This window comes from Artemia sp. Qi Xiang Cuo, chromosome 5, assembly GCF_049724085.1.
Source record: "Artemia sp. Qi Xiang Cuo chromosome 5, ASM4972408v1, whole genome shotgun sequence".
Lineage (NCBI taxonomy): Eukaryota > Metazoa > Arthropoda > Branchiopoda > Anostraca > Artemiidae > Artemia > Artemia sp. Qi Xiang Cuo.
This window is the reverse complement of record NC_142798.1, coordinates 2460579-2479157: the sequence shown is the minus strand read 5'-3', so window position 1 is coordinate 2479157 and position 18579 is coordinate 2460579. Positions and strand designations below refer to the sequence as shown.

The window sequence follows — 18579 nt, the reverse complement described above, 5'->3', positions numbered from 1 at the left end:
AACAATAAAAAAAACAAGCGATACGGCTCAATAGTAATCGAAACTTTTAAAAACGGAATTTTGATGTCAATAAATATATCAAAAGAATGTGTTTATAATGCTGATTCTAAATATATAAATTTTATTAAGTTTAGTATTACTCATCAAAAGCTACGAGCCTGAGAAAATTTACTCGATTTTTTAAAGAGGGGCCCCTACAAGTGAAAGAATTTTAATGAAAATCACACCGCCAGATTCAGCGTATCAGAAAACCCTATTACATAGGTTTCAAGCTCATATCTGCAAAAATCTGCAACTTTGTATTTTTTGCCAGAAGAAAAATATACGAATATAGAAGTTAGTTACTTAATTTAATTTGTAAAGACATCCATTTAGCAAAATAAAATTAAATTTTTTATTAAAATAAAAGATTCATTAACTAAAAAACGATCAGAAATTAAATAAAAAAAACAAGTTTTTTAAACTTAAAGTAAGGAGCGACATTAAAAATTAAAATGAACAGAAATTATTCCGTATATGAAAGCGGCTGTCCCCTCCTCAACGCCTCGCTCTTTACGCTAAAGTTTGACTCTGTCTCACAACTTTATTTTTTAAAACAATAAAAAACTTTAGCGTAAAGAGCGAGGCGTTGAGGAGGGGACAGCCCCTTTCATATACGGAATAATTACATTTCAACTGAACTGTAAGAAGGAATATTAGAACTTAAAACGAACAGAAATTATAACGTATGTGAGGGGGTTCTCCCCCAAGTCAATACCTCGCTCTTTACGCTACAGTTTTTTTTAGTGCTTTCAAAAGAGCTATCTATTCTAACTAAACGGCCTTTGTGATTCAGGGGTTTGGGGCTCTCCCCTCCTCAACGCCTCGCTCTTTACGCTTAAGTTTGACTCTGTCTCCCAACTTTATTTTTTAAAACAATAAAAAACTTTAGCGTAAAGAGCGAGGCGTTGAGGAGGGGACAGCCCCTTTCATATACGGAATAATTACATTTCAACTGAAATGTAAGAAGGAATATTAGAACTTAAGACGAACAGAAACTATAACGTATGTGAGGGGGTTCTCCCCCAAGTCAATAACTCGCTTTTTACGCTACAGTTTTTTTAGTGCTTTCAAAAGAGCTATCTATTCTAATTAAACGGCCTTTGTGATTCAGAGGTTGGTGAATCAAAATTTTTTTAACTTTTAACGTAAGGAGCGTGGTAATGACTAAAGGGAGAACCCCCTCATATACGTAATAACGTATACGTAAAAAAAACAAAAAAAACAAGCGATACGGATCAATAGTAATCTAAACTTTTAAAAACGGAATTTTGATGTCAATTAATGTATCAAAAGAATGTGTTTATAATGCTGATTCAAAATATATAAATTTTATTAAGTTTAGTATTACTCATCAAAGGCTACGAGCCTGAGAAAATTTACTCGATTTTTAAAGAGGGGGAAACATCCCCTACAAGTGAAAGAATTTTAATGAAAATCACACCGTCAGATTCAGCGTATCAGAAAACCCTATTACATAGGTTTCAAGCTCATATCTGCAAAAATCTGCAACTTTGCATTTTTTGCCAGAAGAAAAATAAACGAATATAGAAGTTAGTTACGTAAGTTAATTTGTAAAGACATCCATTTAGTAAAAGAAAAGTAAAATTTTTATGCAAATAAAAGCTGCAATAACTAAAAAACGATCAGAAATTAAATAAAAAAAACAAGTTTTTTAAACTGAAAGTAAGGAGCGACATTAAAACTTAACACGAACAGAAATTATTCCGTATATGAAAGGGGCTGTCCCCTGCTCAATGCCTCGCTCTTTACGCTAAAGTTTGACTCTGTCTCACAACTTTATTTTTTAAAAAATTTAAAAAACTTTAGCGTAAAGAGCGAGGCGTTGAGGAGGGGACAGCCCCTTTCATATACGGAATAATTTCTGTTCGTTTTAAGTTTTAATGTCGCTCCCTACTTTCAGTTTAAAAAACTTGTTTTTTTTATTTAATATCCCCATAAAGCCTCAATGGTCTGTCAATGAGGGTGAAAATACGCATACTATTCAAAGGGTAATTCATAAGCAGTAAATAAAAATAAAATAAAAATACAATAGAAACTATGGACAAAAGAGGGTAGGGGAGGGAGAGAGAGGGGAGAGAGTAAGGGAGTTAAGGACAGGGAAAAAAGAGATAAAACGATTCAGGCAGTTTGTAAGAATTTATTCTGATCACTCAGCCAAAACTAGACTGGCAATCACCGGTAAAAAAAAAATCAATCAGAAACTAAAACTTTTTACAAGTCTTTTGAAGAATGGTTCTCCAAATGACTCATTAACCTACACGTGAACCAGTACTTTAAGAGTAGACTAACGTTTAAAATGTTGACTGTATGTGTTTGGATAGCGAATAGGCTTGGGACAATGGCTACTGGGCCTCCAGTCATTTTTTACTCTTAAAAGGGGAACTAGAACTTTAATTTTATCTCGAATTTGCTCCTTTAAAAGATTCAATGATTTTTCTAGCTATTATAGAGTGGCAGTTTATTAGCTATTATAGAGCCTATACTATTGCTTACATGGCCTTTTAAAGTTTTTTCGTTTAATTGAAACTCCCCCTAAGAGTTCCCCAAGAGTTTCATCTTAATGTCCGTAGCGTCATAAGTTACAGTAACTATAATGGTAGTAAAACTAGCATACGCATAGTGCCTTCTGCCTAGTTCAAAATTCACCATAACTTACCGTTAAAGGTCTAAATTAATAATGGAAACCATTCTTGCGATATTGCTTTGTCACCTTTTAGAAAATTCACATGCTCATGGTTTTTTGGATTTAGTTCAACATCCGTCTAAATGTTCCTTAAGAACTTCACCTTAATACTCTTAGCTTGCGTAGTAGCAATGGCTGTAGTAGCAATAGTAGCGGTATGCAAATAAAACCTTTGGTTTCTTCAACATCCCCTTCAACACACACTGAAAGTTTCAACTTAATACCATCAATCGTTTCTGAAGCATTTCTGATACGTCCTCTTTACAGCCTTTTCGGGCATAGTTTGTTTCAATTTAGTTCCATACAGTTTCAATACATTCGAAATCTTGCGCCTTAATATCCTTAGTTTTAACAGCTGCAGTAGTAGTAGGAGCAGTAGAATTAATAGCAGCGGCCTTAGCTTTAGTGGCAATAATAGTAGTAGAAGTAGTAAAAATATTAGCAGTAGTAGTACTATGAGTAGAAGCAGAAGCAATAGGAAAATAACCAACAAAGAGAAAAATCTCAATAAAGAAAAAAAAAAAAAAACAACAAACGAGACCTCGCCCAGTGGAGAGAAAAGAAAAGACAAATGCAAAACAACGCGGATATTTCACCTGTATCGAAACAAGGAGTCTTCAGCACGAAAGAAACACAAGAAGAACAAGATAAAAAACCAAGCTAAAACTAAAAAAAAAAATAAAACCACCCAAAAAAAAAATAAAAAAAAAAAAAAAAAAAAAAAAAAAAACCTTTTGACTAGTTCAACATCCCCCACAACAAGTCCTGTTAGTTTCAATTTCACACAAAAACAGTTCCTAAGATATTACTGTTACGCCCCTTTGACAACCTGCATACAGATGGCGTGTTGTGATTAAGATCACATTCCACCATAAAAATTTCTTAAAAATGTCACTTTCATACCATTAGGCATAGTTGTAATAGTAGTCACAGTAGTAGTAGTATTAGTAGTAATAGCAGTAGTCCTAGCAGCAGCAGTAGTTTTAACGTATTGCCTTAAGGTAAGTTGAAAGTCCCTCTCATCAAGTCCTGGAAGTTTCAACTTAATACAATTTACCGCTGCTATGACGTTGCTGATAAGTCTTCTTGATAACCTGTATGTTCATATATTTCCCAAAACTTCTATCTCAATGCTCTTAGCATTACAAGTAGTTGTTATAGAAGTAGCAGTTGAAGTAGTAGTAGCAGTAGTAAATGTAACAGCAATAGTAGTATTAGTAGTAGAGTGCATATATTGCCTTTTGGTCAGATGATCTTCCCCTTTAAGCATTCTCTGAAAGTTCCTGCTTAATACCCAAATCAATTCTCGAGATACAATCATTTCGTAATAATAACAATAATTTATTTATGCCCTCAATACATACATGGATGTACACAGAGGAGTATAGGAAATAACCGAAAAGAAACCTGAAAAATATACAAGTAAACTTCTAACGAAAAGACCGACAACAAGTAGCTTATAATACTCATCGTTCATTAGTGCGTAACATTAAAAACACTCATAAAACGTAACGCATAAACACTCGTAATACGTAACGCATAAGCACTCATAATACGTAACGCATAAATAGCTGTTTTATTAAAGCTATGGCGACACAATTATTTTTCCATTAAACAAGATAATTAAGGGGAAACTATATTCTATTTTCTCTAGATCGTCTAAGAAATTGGTCTTATTGTTGATCGATTTTAACAGTAATATCAAATATTCCGAATTTTCGTATAATATACCTATTTTAGAACCAAAGTGGAATTCCAAGAAAATATTTACAGAACCGGAAAAAGTACACGCGGATACGCTTTTTATTCCTTTTACATACAAATTTCAAAAATGGTACGATGACAAATATGTGGGGTGCAAACATTGAATTATAAATTATAGCAAGTGTTTGTTTATCGAAACGACGTTTCACCCTGACTAACAGGCCATAAGTTTTCCTAAGTTTTCCCAATACAGACGATAACACCAACTCCCGCGAAGCTTTAATTGACGTACCAAAAGACAACCCAAGGTATTAGTGGCATCTTTATTAAAATATTCAGCGATCCCACCATAATATGCATGCACATAGCGTCTTTTGATTTAGTTCAAATTTCCTCTCAAGATTGTAAATGAAGTAGTGTGGTAGCAGTAGTGGTAGCAGTAGTAGTAATGGTATTTCTAGTAGTATTGGTAGCATGCAAATATTGCCTTTTCATCATCTCCTTTATCATTTTCTGAAAGTTCCAAATTAATACACTCAGTCATTCCTGAGTTACGCCCTTTCGACAATCAGTGTACGCATAACCTGTTTCATTTTTGTTCAACACTCTACTCAGCATCCTCTGAATGGCTCAATAAATGGCCTTCGTGTTTTCGGAAAGTAAAATTCAAAATACACGCCCTGTCTGAATAACATATACCATATGTAAACAATGAACGAATTGCCGTACGGACTGTGGGAAGGTTGACATCCCCAAAGATATAATTCTGAACAAAATAGCTGTCTAAAATTTCGATCGTATCGGTTTTGGGGAACTAGAACTTCCAACATCCAATCGAATGATCCCCCTCTGATCCAAAGTTTGTATGACCACCCGTTCCATTAAAACCTTATATGCCCCGGGGCATAACTTACAACCCTTGCTCCTGGGCTCTGAGGGGCTGTTTCCACTCTGAAGACATTTTTCCACGCTCTTTGGACTATTGTAAACAAACTGTCCATTTCATAATTTCGATCAGATTCGTTTGGGGAAAACAGGACGCCAGGGGGGGGGGGGCTAGTTGCCTTCCATCACTTTTTAATTTTACAAGAGAACTAGACTTACACATTTCCAATAAAATGAGCCTCCTCTAAAGTTCATATGATCATTCCTTCCATAAGAAATTGTATATGCCCCTGAGCATAACTTACAACCATTGACCTCAGACTGGAGGGTTAAATTAACCCAAAAGGCCTTGTTATGTAATCTTTAGACTATTTATTGAACAATGGCTATCTCACAATTTGTATCTGACACATTTGGGGAAAATATAACGTGTGTGTGGGGGAGTAACTATCCTCCAATCCCTTTGACTCTGAAAAAGGGGCACTAAAACTTCTGATTTCCAATCCAATGAGCCTCCTCCAAAGTTTATACGAACACCCTTTGTATAAAAACTTTACATGCCCCTAAACACAACTTACAACCCTTGCCCTGAGAACTGTGGGAGGGGGGAGCTGTTATCTGCAAAGACATAATTTCTGGACTTTTAACCTGGACTGAACAAAATGGCTATCTAAAATTTTGATTGGCCGTGTTTTGGGAAATAATGGGCGTAGGGGGGGGGGGGGAGAGCTGGTTTTCCTCCAATCACTTCCAATTATTAAAAATGTACTATTACAATTTCCAATCGAATGAACTCTTTTTGAAGTTTATACAACAAGTCCTTCTACACGAAGGGTTCTGATCTAAAACCAGAAAATAAATAAAACCTCGTGCCCATATCGCTCTTTACTTAGGCAACGCTATTACGGTGCCTGTGAAAAGACGACATGTTTGATCTTGGATCGCGAAAAAATCCAAGAATATTAAGGTGAAAATTTGTAAAAAAGTTGAAAAGGATGCCGAACACAATCAAAACAAACTATTTGATTGCTGGTTGTAAAAAGGGAATATCAGCAATATCTATGAAGCGTCTAAAGGTATTAGGTTCAAACTTTCAAGGTATGTTTAGGCGATGTTGAAGAGGTATTGGAGTGAGACCAGTTCTACCCCTCTTTTTGACCTTTTTAGGTGCCTATGTCTCCTCCCCTTTACAATGATCGAAATCTTGTAATTGTCATTTTATTAAAACTAGTCAAAGAGTCAAAAAATTAAAACTCCGGCCATAATTATCCCTCAGGCCATTTGAATGGCTATGCAATACAGAGCTAAGACTATACTTAGATTCGGGTCATTGACCTAAATACAGACAGGTACCAGCTGGCATCTCATTTGCATAATTCTTGTATGGGCATGAATTTGAAGGTAAATCCAAATGACAGTAATTTGAATAATTTTTTGGGAGGTTCAATGAAACCGGTTTACATATTTAAAGAAATTCTACATTAAGTGAATAAAAAGCGGGAATTTTAAATGTATTATATTAAAAGGCGCCGAGAATAGAATTTCAATATCATTCAAATAAAAAAAAAAAATTAAAAATAACAAGTAAAAAAATGAAAAAAATGTCATTACAAATATGGTTTTTCTAGAAAAAAATCACGAGTATCATACGTATACCATTTCATTTTATATTTCAAAAATATGACAAGTGAATTTTTTGGAAGGGTTAAGTTACTTTTGTAACTTAACCATTAATGGTTGAGTTACTTTTGTGAGGTAGTTTCACGGAGGTAGCTCCAAATTGTAAATTTTAAGCAATTGTATATTATATTTTTAGGTGAGTCTATTTTAGTTTATATTTTTCCTTGAATGGTGAAACATATTATTTTTTTCATGCGACTGCCCCAGTGCTACTCTATGGCTGGTAATCGACACCACCTAATTTATTGTGTGTTTTGAATAAGTATTTTTTGTACATTGGAAGGATAAACACTTGCATCATGTTTCTAAAAAAAGTAAAGATGCAATATTCCAAGAAAGTTTGTGCATATTGTAAAATTGTCGTAGCAATGAATGCTGACAAGGAAATATATCTAAATTGTGAAACAAGCACTAGGGGTAACACTATTGGAAATGTATGTATGCGTTGTCATAAAAGTGAGAGATTAGATTCCTTTGGAGTATCGAAACCATTTAAGTCCTATGGAGATGATGGATATGCAAGAGTGAGATATCCAGGTATGATACCACGAGAATGCAAGCCTGAAACTATTAGTTAATGAAAAGGGCCAACTTCTTGCTCATTGTACGGATAACACGTTACCTGTTGACTAAACCCATCGCCATCTTTCGGCTAGTAATATTGAAAAGAAAGCAAAGAGAAAAAGAAAGGTCTACTGCTGCACTAATATCATAAACCATATCTTGTCTATGTGCCAAAGCTGGCAACTATGTAAAAGTAATGTGTTAATTGACAGTGAAATCAACACCAAATAAAACGGGCATTGGCAGGTAATATCACCAAGGAATATAAAGACAAATCGATGGAAAACACAGCACTCGTGAACATTATTACTACCATTGATCATATACTAACAGATAAAGTCAATGAATCTAATATAAACAATGATGAAATGTGTAATGCGATTGTAGCTGAAACCATGTTAAAACTCGTGTATGATCCCAAAATGGAATAAGTGCTAATGTCAAGAGAAAAGTTAATTCAGTTTATTATGGAATGGATTCAAAGCATTCAATTTTATTTTTATAATGATATTCTACATGTCGTTATTTCAATAAAAATATGTTATGTATTACTTTGTTATGTTTAAATTATTTTTAGGGTCCGCTAGAAATATCAAACGTTTTAGAGTGTTTATTAAAAAGTCAGAGATGTAAGAAAAGGAATTTTCAGAGACATAGATACCATTAGCGGGGCTAATATGAGGTATATAAGAATCTGAAATATGTTAACTGGGCCTTTACCAAAGTCTGAGAGAAATAAAGTGATCAAATATTATTAATAAATCAGATCTTAATTAAAAACAGAAAATATTTTGTTCGAAAAACTTTGTTGCTTGGAATAACATAAGGAAATACGCAATGGTGTAGCTCAAATTGTATTGTTTCTTCAAATAAGATGGAAATAAGCAAATACCTTATTCAGAAATACAAATATTTTATTTAAAATGTTTCACTGCTTGTAATAAGATGAAGAAATAAGCAATGGTGTCGTTCAAAACGTATTGTTACTTGAAATAAGATGGAAGTAAGCAAATGCATTATTCAAAAATCCCAAATATTTTTATTCGAAATACTTTGTTGATTGAAATAAGATAAGGAAACATTTAATGGTCTTACTCAAGTTTTGTGGTTTCCTGAAATAAGAGGAAAACAAGCAAATGCCTTATTCGAAATTACAAAAAAAATTCTTCAAATGTTTTACTGCTTGAAATAAGACGAGGAAATATACGATACTGCCACTAAAAAAGTATTGGTTCTTGAAATAAGATGGAAAGAAGCAATTACATTATTCAAAATCCCAAATATTTTATTCAAAAAACTTTTTTGATTGAAATAGGATGAGAAAATATGCAAAGATGTAGCTCAATATATATTATTTCTTAAGATAAGATGGAAATAAGCAAATATATTGTTCAAATTATCAAATATTCTTACAGAAATATTTCGGTGCTTGAAATAAGATGATGAAATTCAATTCAATTCATACCCACAACTACAAGCGAACAAGAAGTACAATTGGAGTATAAGCATAATAATAAAAAAGAAAAACAAAAGAACATCAACAAACACTAGCAATCAATTTCTACTAAGAAAAAAAATTGTAAAATACCATTGTCAGGGCCAATATTACAAAATCCATCTGCAGAAAGCTTTTTGTGTAGGTCACCGAGCTTTTGAGTTACGTCCGTAACATAGAAACTTTTAAAAAGATAGAGAAAGAAGAAATTTGCAAAACTTGAAATATGTAACTTTAGTCTTCTTCAAATCCTTTAGCTTAAGAACAGAATGAACACCCGAAAAATAGAGTACAGAATGATGAGGAAAAGTCGAGAATAAGTGCCCAAGAGCTCTTCCGCTATGTTTTCCACGGTTTTCTGCAATTGTTGAATAACTGAACTGAATTTTTCTTACTGCATCAGCAGCAATCTGTTTATAGAAAGGAGCTAGAGAATTAGAAACAGTAATACCAAGCCACCAAAAACAAGAGACAGAAAATACAGAAAATTCATTACATACCATTGGAGTAGACGAAGACAGATTATAAGATAAGAATTCACACTTGTCAAGATTCAGGATAGACCAATATTTAGGAAAGATTGAGAAACTAAAGAAATCATCGCAGAAAGAGCAATTTAGTACGACTAATCAACAGAATGTCATCATCATAGGCAATGTATGAAATATCAGTAGAACCAGAAAAATAAGTGCCTGAGATCTTTTCAAGAACAGTAGAAATGCAAATTTTGAAAAGGGTTGGTGATAAAACACATCCCTGCCTTACTCCTCGAAGAACTTTAATAGTTGTTTCTGGAGAAGATTTCAGGTGAAGGTAAGAATTAGAATACCGAAACTGTAGAAAGTAAATAACCAAAAACACTTTTTAGATTCTTCTTGAATTCTTATTTAGTTTTCTGTTTAATAAGAAAACATTACCAGACCTAGGCTGACCACATTCTGTCCAAACTTTTAGCCAAAATTTAGCTTTATTTTTACAGGCCTTAAGGTTAGGGTTAAGTGACCAAAGAGGCTTATGAGTATTCTTTCGGATTTACTTTGCTGGGACACAAATTTTTTCAGCTTGTTTCATAGCGGAGAGGATAGAATGATAATATCGGTCGATTTAATATTTAGCATAAATAAAATTCTGGCTACACTGCAGAAGCTGATACGGAACATAAATTGTACTTAGAAGTGAAGCTAATGTTGCAAGATAAGCAGAAAAATTCGCATTATTACAATCAGGCTTATAAAATCAGTTAGAACGTACACCACGACTCTTAGATATATTCACGGAAAAAACTGCAGGCTTTGATAAACAAAAAGACAGCGGAAGGTGATCAAGATCTTGCCCATTAAAATGAACCGTAACTGGTGAGCAGACAAGAGCTGCAGAACAAATAACGTGATCATTGTCTGATTTACTACCTGCTTGGTGAATATACTTATAATCATGGGACTTCCGGACAATTTTATAAGCCGGGAGAGAATCAAGAAGCTGATCATTCCTTACATTATCAGAAACCAAATCGATATTAAAATAACCAGTAATAGCAAAATGCAACCCATGATCCGATATCTTTTCAATTAAAGTTTTATGTCCATTACAAGCACAAGAGAACTTCTGAAGTGAACGAATGGAACGATCGTTATATGACAGATACACATTAATTAATACAATGTTACCAAGACGCACAGCAAGAAAAGTGTCGTCTGATTGAAAAAGCACAGGACTCGCACCATAAATATTTTTCTTAAGAACACAAGCTAAACCACCAGAAGGGCGGCCTCGTGTAATTTTAGCTGGACGCACAAACACAACGTGATCACTGCTTCGTCTCAGAAAATTTTCGCTAAAGGCAGTCTAAAGGCTTTTCATAGATAAAGGCGGTCCAGCACAACGAGCGCACTTAAGAGTGCTACTAGTACATGTACTTTCCAAATGCTTAAAATAGCGTTTATGCTTAATAGAGCATAACTTTCCAAATGCCCAGGAGAACGACACTTGAAGCAACACTTTGGCAATTGCTTGAACTCATAAACACGGAAGTTTTCATACCCAATCTTCACACCGTTTCGCAGAAATGATCCTTTGGTAATCGCGTCTGCAAATTTAAGCTTAACCGATTAGCTTGTTCCAAATCAACTAGACCCGAGCATACCGAACTGGTTCCGTAGCATTTCAATGTCAAAATCATACGGGACTTCTCGAATAACACCAGAATGTTTTTTAGATAATACTTTCACACTAGAACCAGGTAGAGCTTTCTTTGCTGATTTGCAAAAATCTTCAGCTCCAAATTTCTCAATATTCACCATCCACCGCTTTTTACTCGCTCGCACACTGGTCACCAGCAGATGACCAGAAATTGAGTCTATTACTGATTTCGCTTTAGCGGGTCACGAAGCTCAGACGGGGGACCGACGATCAAAATTGTAGTTTGAGTATCACACACAGCGGGTTGGCCAATCACAGTTAGTTGAGGAAAGTTCAGATTTTACGAATCCATCTTGGCAGAAACTAGTGAAATCGCTTGCTCAAGGCTCGTAAGCTTGGCTGTAACCTGTTTAAACGCTGTACCAGAGATAACAGGAACTTCTGTTTGCTTTTTGATGACGAAAGAGGGGAGCTGTTCTGAATTGACATTACATTTCATCATAAAGTCTATAATATCTTGCAAGTGACTGTGAATTGCATTTGCGCCCTTTTTGACATGGAGATGATCTTCATTCACACAACTCCATAGCTTTGATTTCTCCGACTTAACAGTTTCCAAATCTTTAAAAAAGTCCACTCCTTTCCGTAAAATAACGGCTTCATCAACACCACTTAAATTGTCCTGAACAAAGTTCAGCAGCGGTGAATACACAAGCTTGGAAACGCTCATCTCATTGTAAATTCACTTCAAAGCAATAATTTAAACCAAAACACGCCGAGCACACGTAATGATCAGGCGACGAGCGCTGAATGATAGTAAATTAGGTTCATAAAAAATAAACTTGTACACAGGTTTGTTTATAATCCAGGAGAAAGCTATTTTTTCGTCTGCATTGATATAATACTTTGCAATAGGTTTGAATCCAAAACAGGTCTTTTCACCATGAACTCTGAATGAAATACGCCATGTTCTTACTCAAATTTTGTAGTTTCTTGCAATAAGATGGAAATGAGCACATGCATTATTCAAAATTACAAAATATTTTCTTCAAATGTTTTATTGTTTGAAATAAGATCAGGAAATATACGATACTGTTGTTCAGAGTGTACTAGTTGTTGAACTAAGATGGAAAAAAGCAAATTCATTATTAAAAATACCAAATATTTTACTGGAAATACTTTGTTGATTGAAAGAAGATGAGGAAATATGGTGACTGTGTCGCTCAATACGTATAGTTTCTTGAAATAAGGTGGAAATAAGCAAATCCATTACTCAAAATATCAAATATTTCTATCAAAATGTTTTGCTGCTTGAATTAAGATGAGGAAATATACGTTGGTGTTGCTTATAATATATTGGTTCTTGAAATATGATGGAAATAAGCAAATGCCTAATTCAAAACTACAAAATATTTTCTTCAAAATGTTTTACTGATTGAAGTAAGATGAGGAAATACATAATGGCGTCGCTCCATATGTATTGTTTCTTGAAATAAGATAGAAATAAGCAAATACATTTTTTAAAATACCAAATATTTATTCAAAATGTTTACTGCTTGAAATAAGATGAGGAGAAATGCGATGGTATTGCTCAAAGTGAATTAAAGATGGAAATCAGTAAATATATTCAAAGATGGAAATAAGTAAATATATTATTCAAAAATACCAAATATTCTCATCAAAATGTTTCGCTGATTGAAGTATGATGAAGAAATATGTGATGGTGTCTCTCAAAATGTATTGGTTCTTGAAATAAGATGGAAATAAGCAAATGCACTATTCAAAGTACCAAATGCTCTCATCAAAGTTTTTTGCCTGATTGAAGTAAGATGAGGATAAATGTGATGGTGTTGCTCAATATGTATTGTTTCTTGAAATAAGATGGAAATAAGCAAATGCATTATACAAAAATACCAAATGTTTTCTTCAAAATGTTTTATATTTTATTTGAAATACTTTGTTGTCGCTCAAACATATATTTATTCTTGAAATAAGATGGAAATCAGCAAATGCACTATTAAACAATACTGAATATTTTTGTCCAAAATTTTCTACTGCTTGAAATAAGATGACGAAATATGCGATGTTCATGTTCAAAATTTATTGCTTCTTGAAATAAGATGGAAATAAGTAAATGTATTATTCATAAATACCAAATATTCTCATCAAAATATTTTCCCGTTTTATTCAATATACCAAATATTTTCTTCGAAATATATTGTTGCTTGAAATAAGAGGAAGGAAATATATGATGTAGTCGTTCAAAAGTTTTGGTTTTTTGAAATAAGATTGGAAATAAACAAAGAAATTATTCAAAAATACCAAATATTTTCTTCAAAATGTTTTACTGCTTGAAATAAAATGAGGAAATATACCATGGTATTGATAAAATTTTATGGTTTCTTTGAATAAGATGGAAATAAGCAAATGCTTTATTCAAAAATATCAAATATTTTCATGCAAATGTTTTGCTGATTGAAACATCACGAGGAAATATGTGATCTTGAAATAAGATGGAAATAAGTAAATGCATTATTCAAAAGACCAAAAATTTTATTCGAAACACTTTTTTGCTTGAAATAAGATGAGGAAATATGCAAGGGGGTTGCTCAAGTTTTACTTTTCTTGAAATAAGATGGAAATGAAGCAAATATATTGTTCTAAAAAATATATTGAAATAAAATAAAAATAAGCAAATAACTTATTCAAAAGTACAAAATATTTCCTTCAAAATATTTTACTGCTTGAAATAAGATGAGGAAATATGCGGAGGTGTCACTCAAAATGTATTTTTTCTTGAAATAAGAGGGAAATAATCATTCAAAGATATTATTCAAAGATATTATTCATAAATATCAAATATTTTCTTCAAACTTTTTTCCTGATTGAAACAAGATCAGGAGAAATGTGATGGGATTGCTCAAAATGCGTTTTCTTGAAATAAGATGGAAAAAAGCAAATGCATTATTCAAAAATACCAAATATGTTCTTCCAAATGTTTTATTGCTTGAAATAAGATGAGAAAATATGCAATGGTCTTGCTAAAATTTTGTGGTTTCTTGAAATAAGATGTAAATAAGCAAATGCATTATTCGAACTTACAGAATATTTTCTTCAAATGTTTTACTGCTTGAAATACGATGAGGAAATATGCGATACTGTAGTTCGAAATGTATTGGTTCTTGAATTAAGATGGAAATAAGCGAATTAATTATTCACAACATCAAATATTTTATTCGAGATACTTTGTTGCTTGAAATAAGATGAGGATATATGCAATGGTTTTCCTCGAATTGTATTTTTTCTTGAAATAAGATGGAAATAAGCAAATGTATTATTCAAAATGTTAAATATTCTCATCAAAATTTTGATGCTTGAAAAGAGATGAAAAAATATACGAGACATGGAAACATGCAAACACCTGCTCAGACAAACAGGCATAGTGAGAGGGACAAACAAAAGGTTAGGTTTATTTAGGTTCACTTAGTGTGGCGCGCCATGCTTCATTTTAATTTATCAAAATTAATATCTTAAGTAACCCTCTCTAAAATTGAAACCATGGAGACGAAGTAGATTCCAAATTCGGGCCTAGAGCCGAGTTGACCCAAACTTAGAAGTTGAAAAGCCTATTACTGTTTTAGTGGCATTGCACAAACTGTTCAAATTACTTGTTATAGGTGAGCTTGAGACTAGGTTTAAGTTTTATGTTCCCCATTATCAAATCTGTTTTCAAGGACCTAGGACCCTTTACATGTACCTCACAAAAAAATATAGTTGGTCTGACCCATGTACTAAGCTATGTGAGCTTAAAGCTCAAATTTCCAGTAAGCAAAATGGCCATGAATAGCAAAGAGTCATTTTTAATATCTAGGACTAATTTTTGCTGTTATTTTTTAGTGTTGATTTTTTTTCTTTTCTTTGTTTTAATTGTAATCTATAATTTTCCTTTTTGTACGATGGGTTATAAATAAATGCATACATACATACAAAATAGATTCAGTTGTCCCTAGAGAAGTATCTCCTATGTTTCTTGGAAGACTTGATATCATTCAAGCGTTCAACTCCCTTATTCTTGCAGCAATGCTCTGTCTTACTGCTAAAAGGGGAGTAAATCGTTACACTATTAAAACTTTTTGGAACACTCTCTCAGGATTCTCTTAGAATTAAGGAATCTAAGGATTCAATAATCGGCACTAGAGTCTAGTTGACCCGAGTTTAGCAGTGTAAATTTTTTTAGCCGGTTAGAAACTAAACCTGCAGTTCTAACACACTAATTGGCAAGTCTGCTACCTTTAGTTTCTGTTAGTTTATTTTTTCCCTTTCTCAGAAGCTGTTGAATTTTTTTTACTGCATTTTTTTCACACTTTGTGTTTTTGTTTTCTTTTTTTATTTTGTTTCTATCCTTTTCTTTCTCTTACTCCGTCATTGTACGCATCTTATACTCAGCAGGTTTTCAAATTAATCGAAATTTTAATATTATACGCTATTTAATAAGTCTATGAAATTCTACCGTTATTTGTATTTAATTTTTTCTGCAGTTCTTACAGTGACCATTTGGAAAACTTCCCACCCCCTAGGATTTCTGTAAGTTGCCTATAGTCCTTATTAAAAATAAAACATCCTAAAAAAAAACAATTAGTCATCTGTAGTGTTTAAACTTACGAGGAAGATCACAATGGTCATAGGAAGGACAGCATCTTCCAGGTACATTAATTCCTTCACAGTCATTTCTTGTGAAGCAATGAATCTTCGAGCAGAGAAGGTCACCGCCCTGACAAAAGCATACATCACATGGCTTCTGTGGACTTAAAATCTTTTGGCCACTCTTGTAGATCTTCCCGTCCTTTTCACAATCTGAAAGTAATGTACCGTGAGTAAAATGTGATATATTTAAAATACAAAAAATAAAGTTCCTTCTTTCTAAAGATAATTCCGACTCCCTCTAATTAAGTTTAAATCTAGTTTCAAAAAAGAAAAGTTCTTAATCAGCAAAAAGAGAAATTGCATTTTAGCTTCAGTCAAACAATGATGCTATTCGGTTTGAATTTCGCTAAGATAATTGGTAATCAAAAAGATGCTGGGTAAAATGTTTCGCAGGAAGTTCTAAGTTATAAGAGAGTGTGAACGTTGAAATCATCGAAATTTTAAAACAAAATTATTGGATAAATAGTCCTCATAATGTAGTGAGTTTGCGAACATAATTAAAAAATAGCGGCCCTCACCGCAGGATTTGGGCCAATCATAAAAAAAGCTAGTAATGTGCAGGAGTTTTATCTGTGTTATATAGTGAAAAAAAAACAACTGTTTTTCATTTCAATTATGGATTGTCTCTATTGCCATCAACATTATCTTTGAGACCCAATTTCTCCTTGCCTTTGTCGTTTTCATTTGAAGTGAACCACTTCTGTACACCTAATATGTAAGTCACAATAAAACTATTGCTTTTCTACTTGTGTTTGTTTTATTTTATGTGTTTGTATCTAGTCGCACGACAGATAATTAGTTCGTATGTCTCCAAGTTAGCGCTCCCAGCGACCTATTAATGGCGCAAAAGTTGGTCGCAAAAAACGTAGAAATAGCAAAGTCTATTACGCAGTACAATGGACAATTAGATATCGACGAATTTAATATCCAATTGGCCAAATTTGTAGAATTAACAAAAACAGAGCTAGAAACGTTACTTGGCATGCTTCTATTAAGATTAAACGGCCAGGCCTTGACCTTTTTAAAGCAAATGGAAAATACTATAGGTGATGATGCCAGCTTGCCAATAAATACAATGGACAAATTATTAACGGCATTTAAAGATAGATTTATCGAAACCAGTTCTACAAATAAATTAAAACACGGAATCGTATGCTTTGACCACACACAAAACATAAGAGAATATCTTGATAATATACGCATTTCAGTAGAAGCAAAATACGGAAAACGTTCAGGAGAACTGTATGAAAAAGTCATACTAAATACCTTTTTGCAAGGGCTACCCCCAAAACTATATAGAATGGTAATATCCAAAATATTCAGACGTTGGATCTTGCAGTTCAGGAGGTATAGCGATTGATCGAAGTTGATACGATGGTGGCTAATCACAGTAAAGTGCCTAGGCGGTCACAAAAATAAATAGCCTAGGCAAAATCAAACACAAGCATGACCTTCAAGGGCGTCTCCCAATTTCTTTTCAAGGGATAACTCCCCAGTGCAACAAAGAAATAAAACGCAAGAGCCCGCTAGGCAGAAAACAGTACGTTTTCGGCCTGTCAAAAAATTTAGTTATGAAAATAACCCTACAATAATAAGATGCTATATTTGTAGTCGACCTGGGCACAGCACGAGGGAGTGCCGTTATGTCCCCAATCGCACACCAAGAATTGCTGTCGGTAGTACGCAAAATTATGGCAACCATTTGTTCGGAAGAACAAATTTTAGTGCCAGTGGTGCACTAGGCTATAGCCAGGGAAGATTGCGGCAATCAGTACCTTACAACGCGTACCAACCAAATTTATGCAATCCTCCCCCCAATAGACATATTAATTACCGATTTGAAAACCCAAATACTCGCCAAAGCCAATATGATGCGACAATGGTATACAGAAATCCCGAAAAATTGCCGGCGGGAAATGCACATTTTCCAAGTCGACAGCAAATATTTAAATGGCCGGCAGGAAATGAAGATTTTTCAAATCAACGGCATTGGTAGTCAGCACCAGCAGCCAACACTGACGCAAGAAATCTAAACTACCGTAATAATACTCGGCGAAGGCAGCCAAATGGAAATCAATTCAATATGCCAACGGAATCTCACATATTCGAATATCTATTGCAGGCACCGACGCATGAAACAAATCCACAGGGAAACGTTTCAGGCCTCTCAGAAAAATAAATTGGACCCAGAGGGCGCCTAGAATGTTTTATAGGCCCAAACCGATAGTAGTACCATCTTGTAGTGATAGTAATAACAAGTTACCTATATTTAATGATTTTTCTGTAGCAAATGTTTACTTTAACGCTTTAATTGACTCTGGTGCTATTGCGAACATCATAAACTCATGCATATTTGATATGTTGCTTCTGCATATTAGGCAACAAAGAAATTTTAATAATCCCAGTTTAACTAGCGTGACAGGGCATAAATTGGATGCAATAGGTTCAATTCGCCTGGACGTAAAAAGAGATAATAGAATTTTTCCGAAAAATTTTATAATATGCGATAACTTTCCGTATGAAGCCATTATCGGTGCAAACTTTTTAAGGTCTAATAGACTTCTATTAGACGTAGCGAACAAAAGGCTTGTCTACCCGGCTAAGGTAGGGGAAGGAATTTCTACCTTAAAAAATTGCAACAGAGGCTACCAAGAGGACGTAA

General features: G+C 33.8%; 1 protein-coding gene across 1 annotated transcript in view; it reads right to left on the bottom strand.

The window, feature by feature from the left end:
• Window positions 1-18579, bottom strand: part of LOC148951714 (uncharacterized) — a 111754-nt gene that overhangs the window by 7649 nt on the left and 85526 nt on the right. Inside the window, exon 4 of the mRNA XM_089089254.1 lies at window positions 15876-16067. Within this exon, the coding sequence (XP_088945380.1) occupies window positions 15876-16067 (192 nt within the window). The remainder of the gene's footprint in view (window positions 1-15875; window positions 16068-18579) is intronic.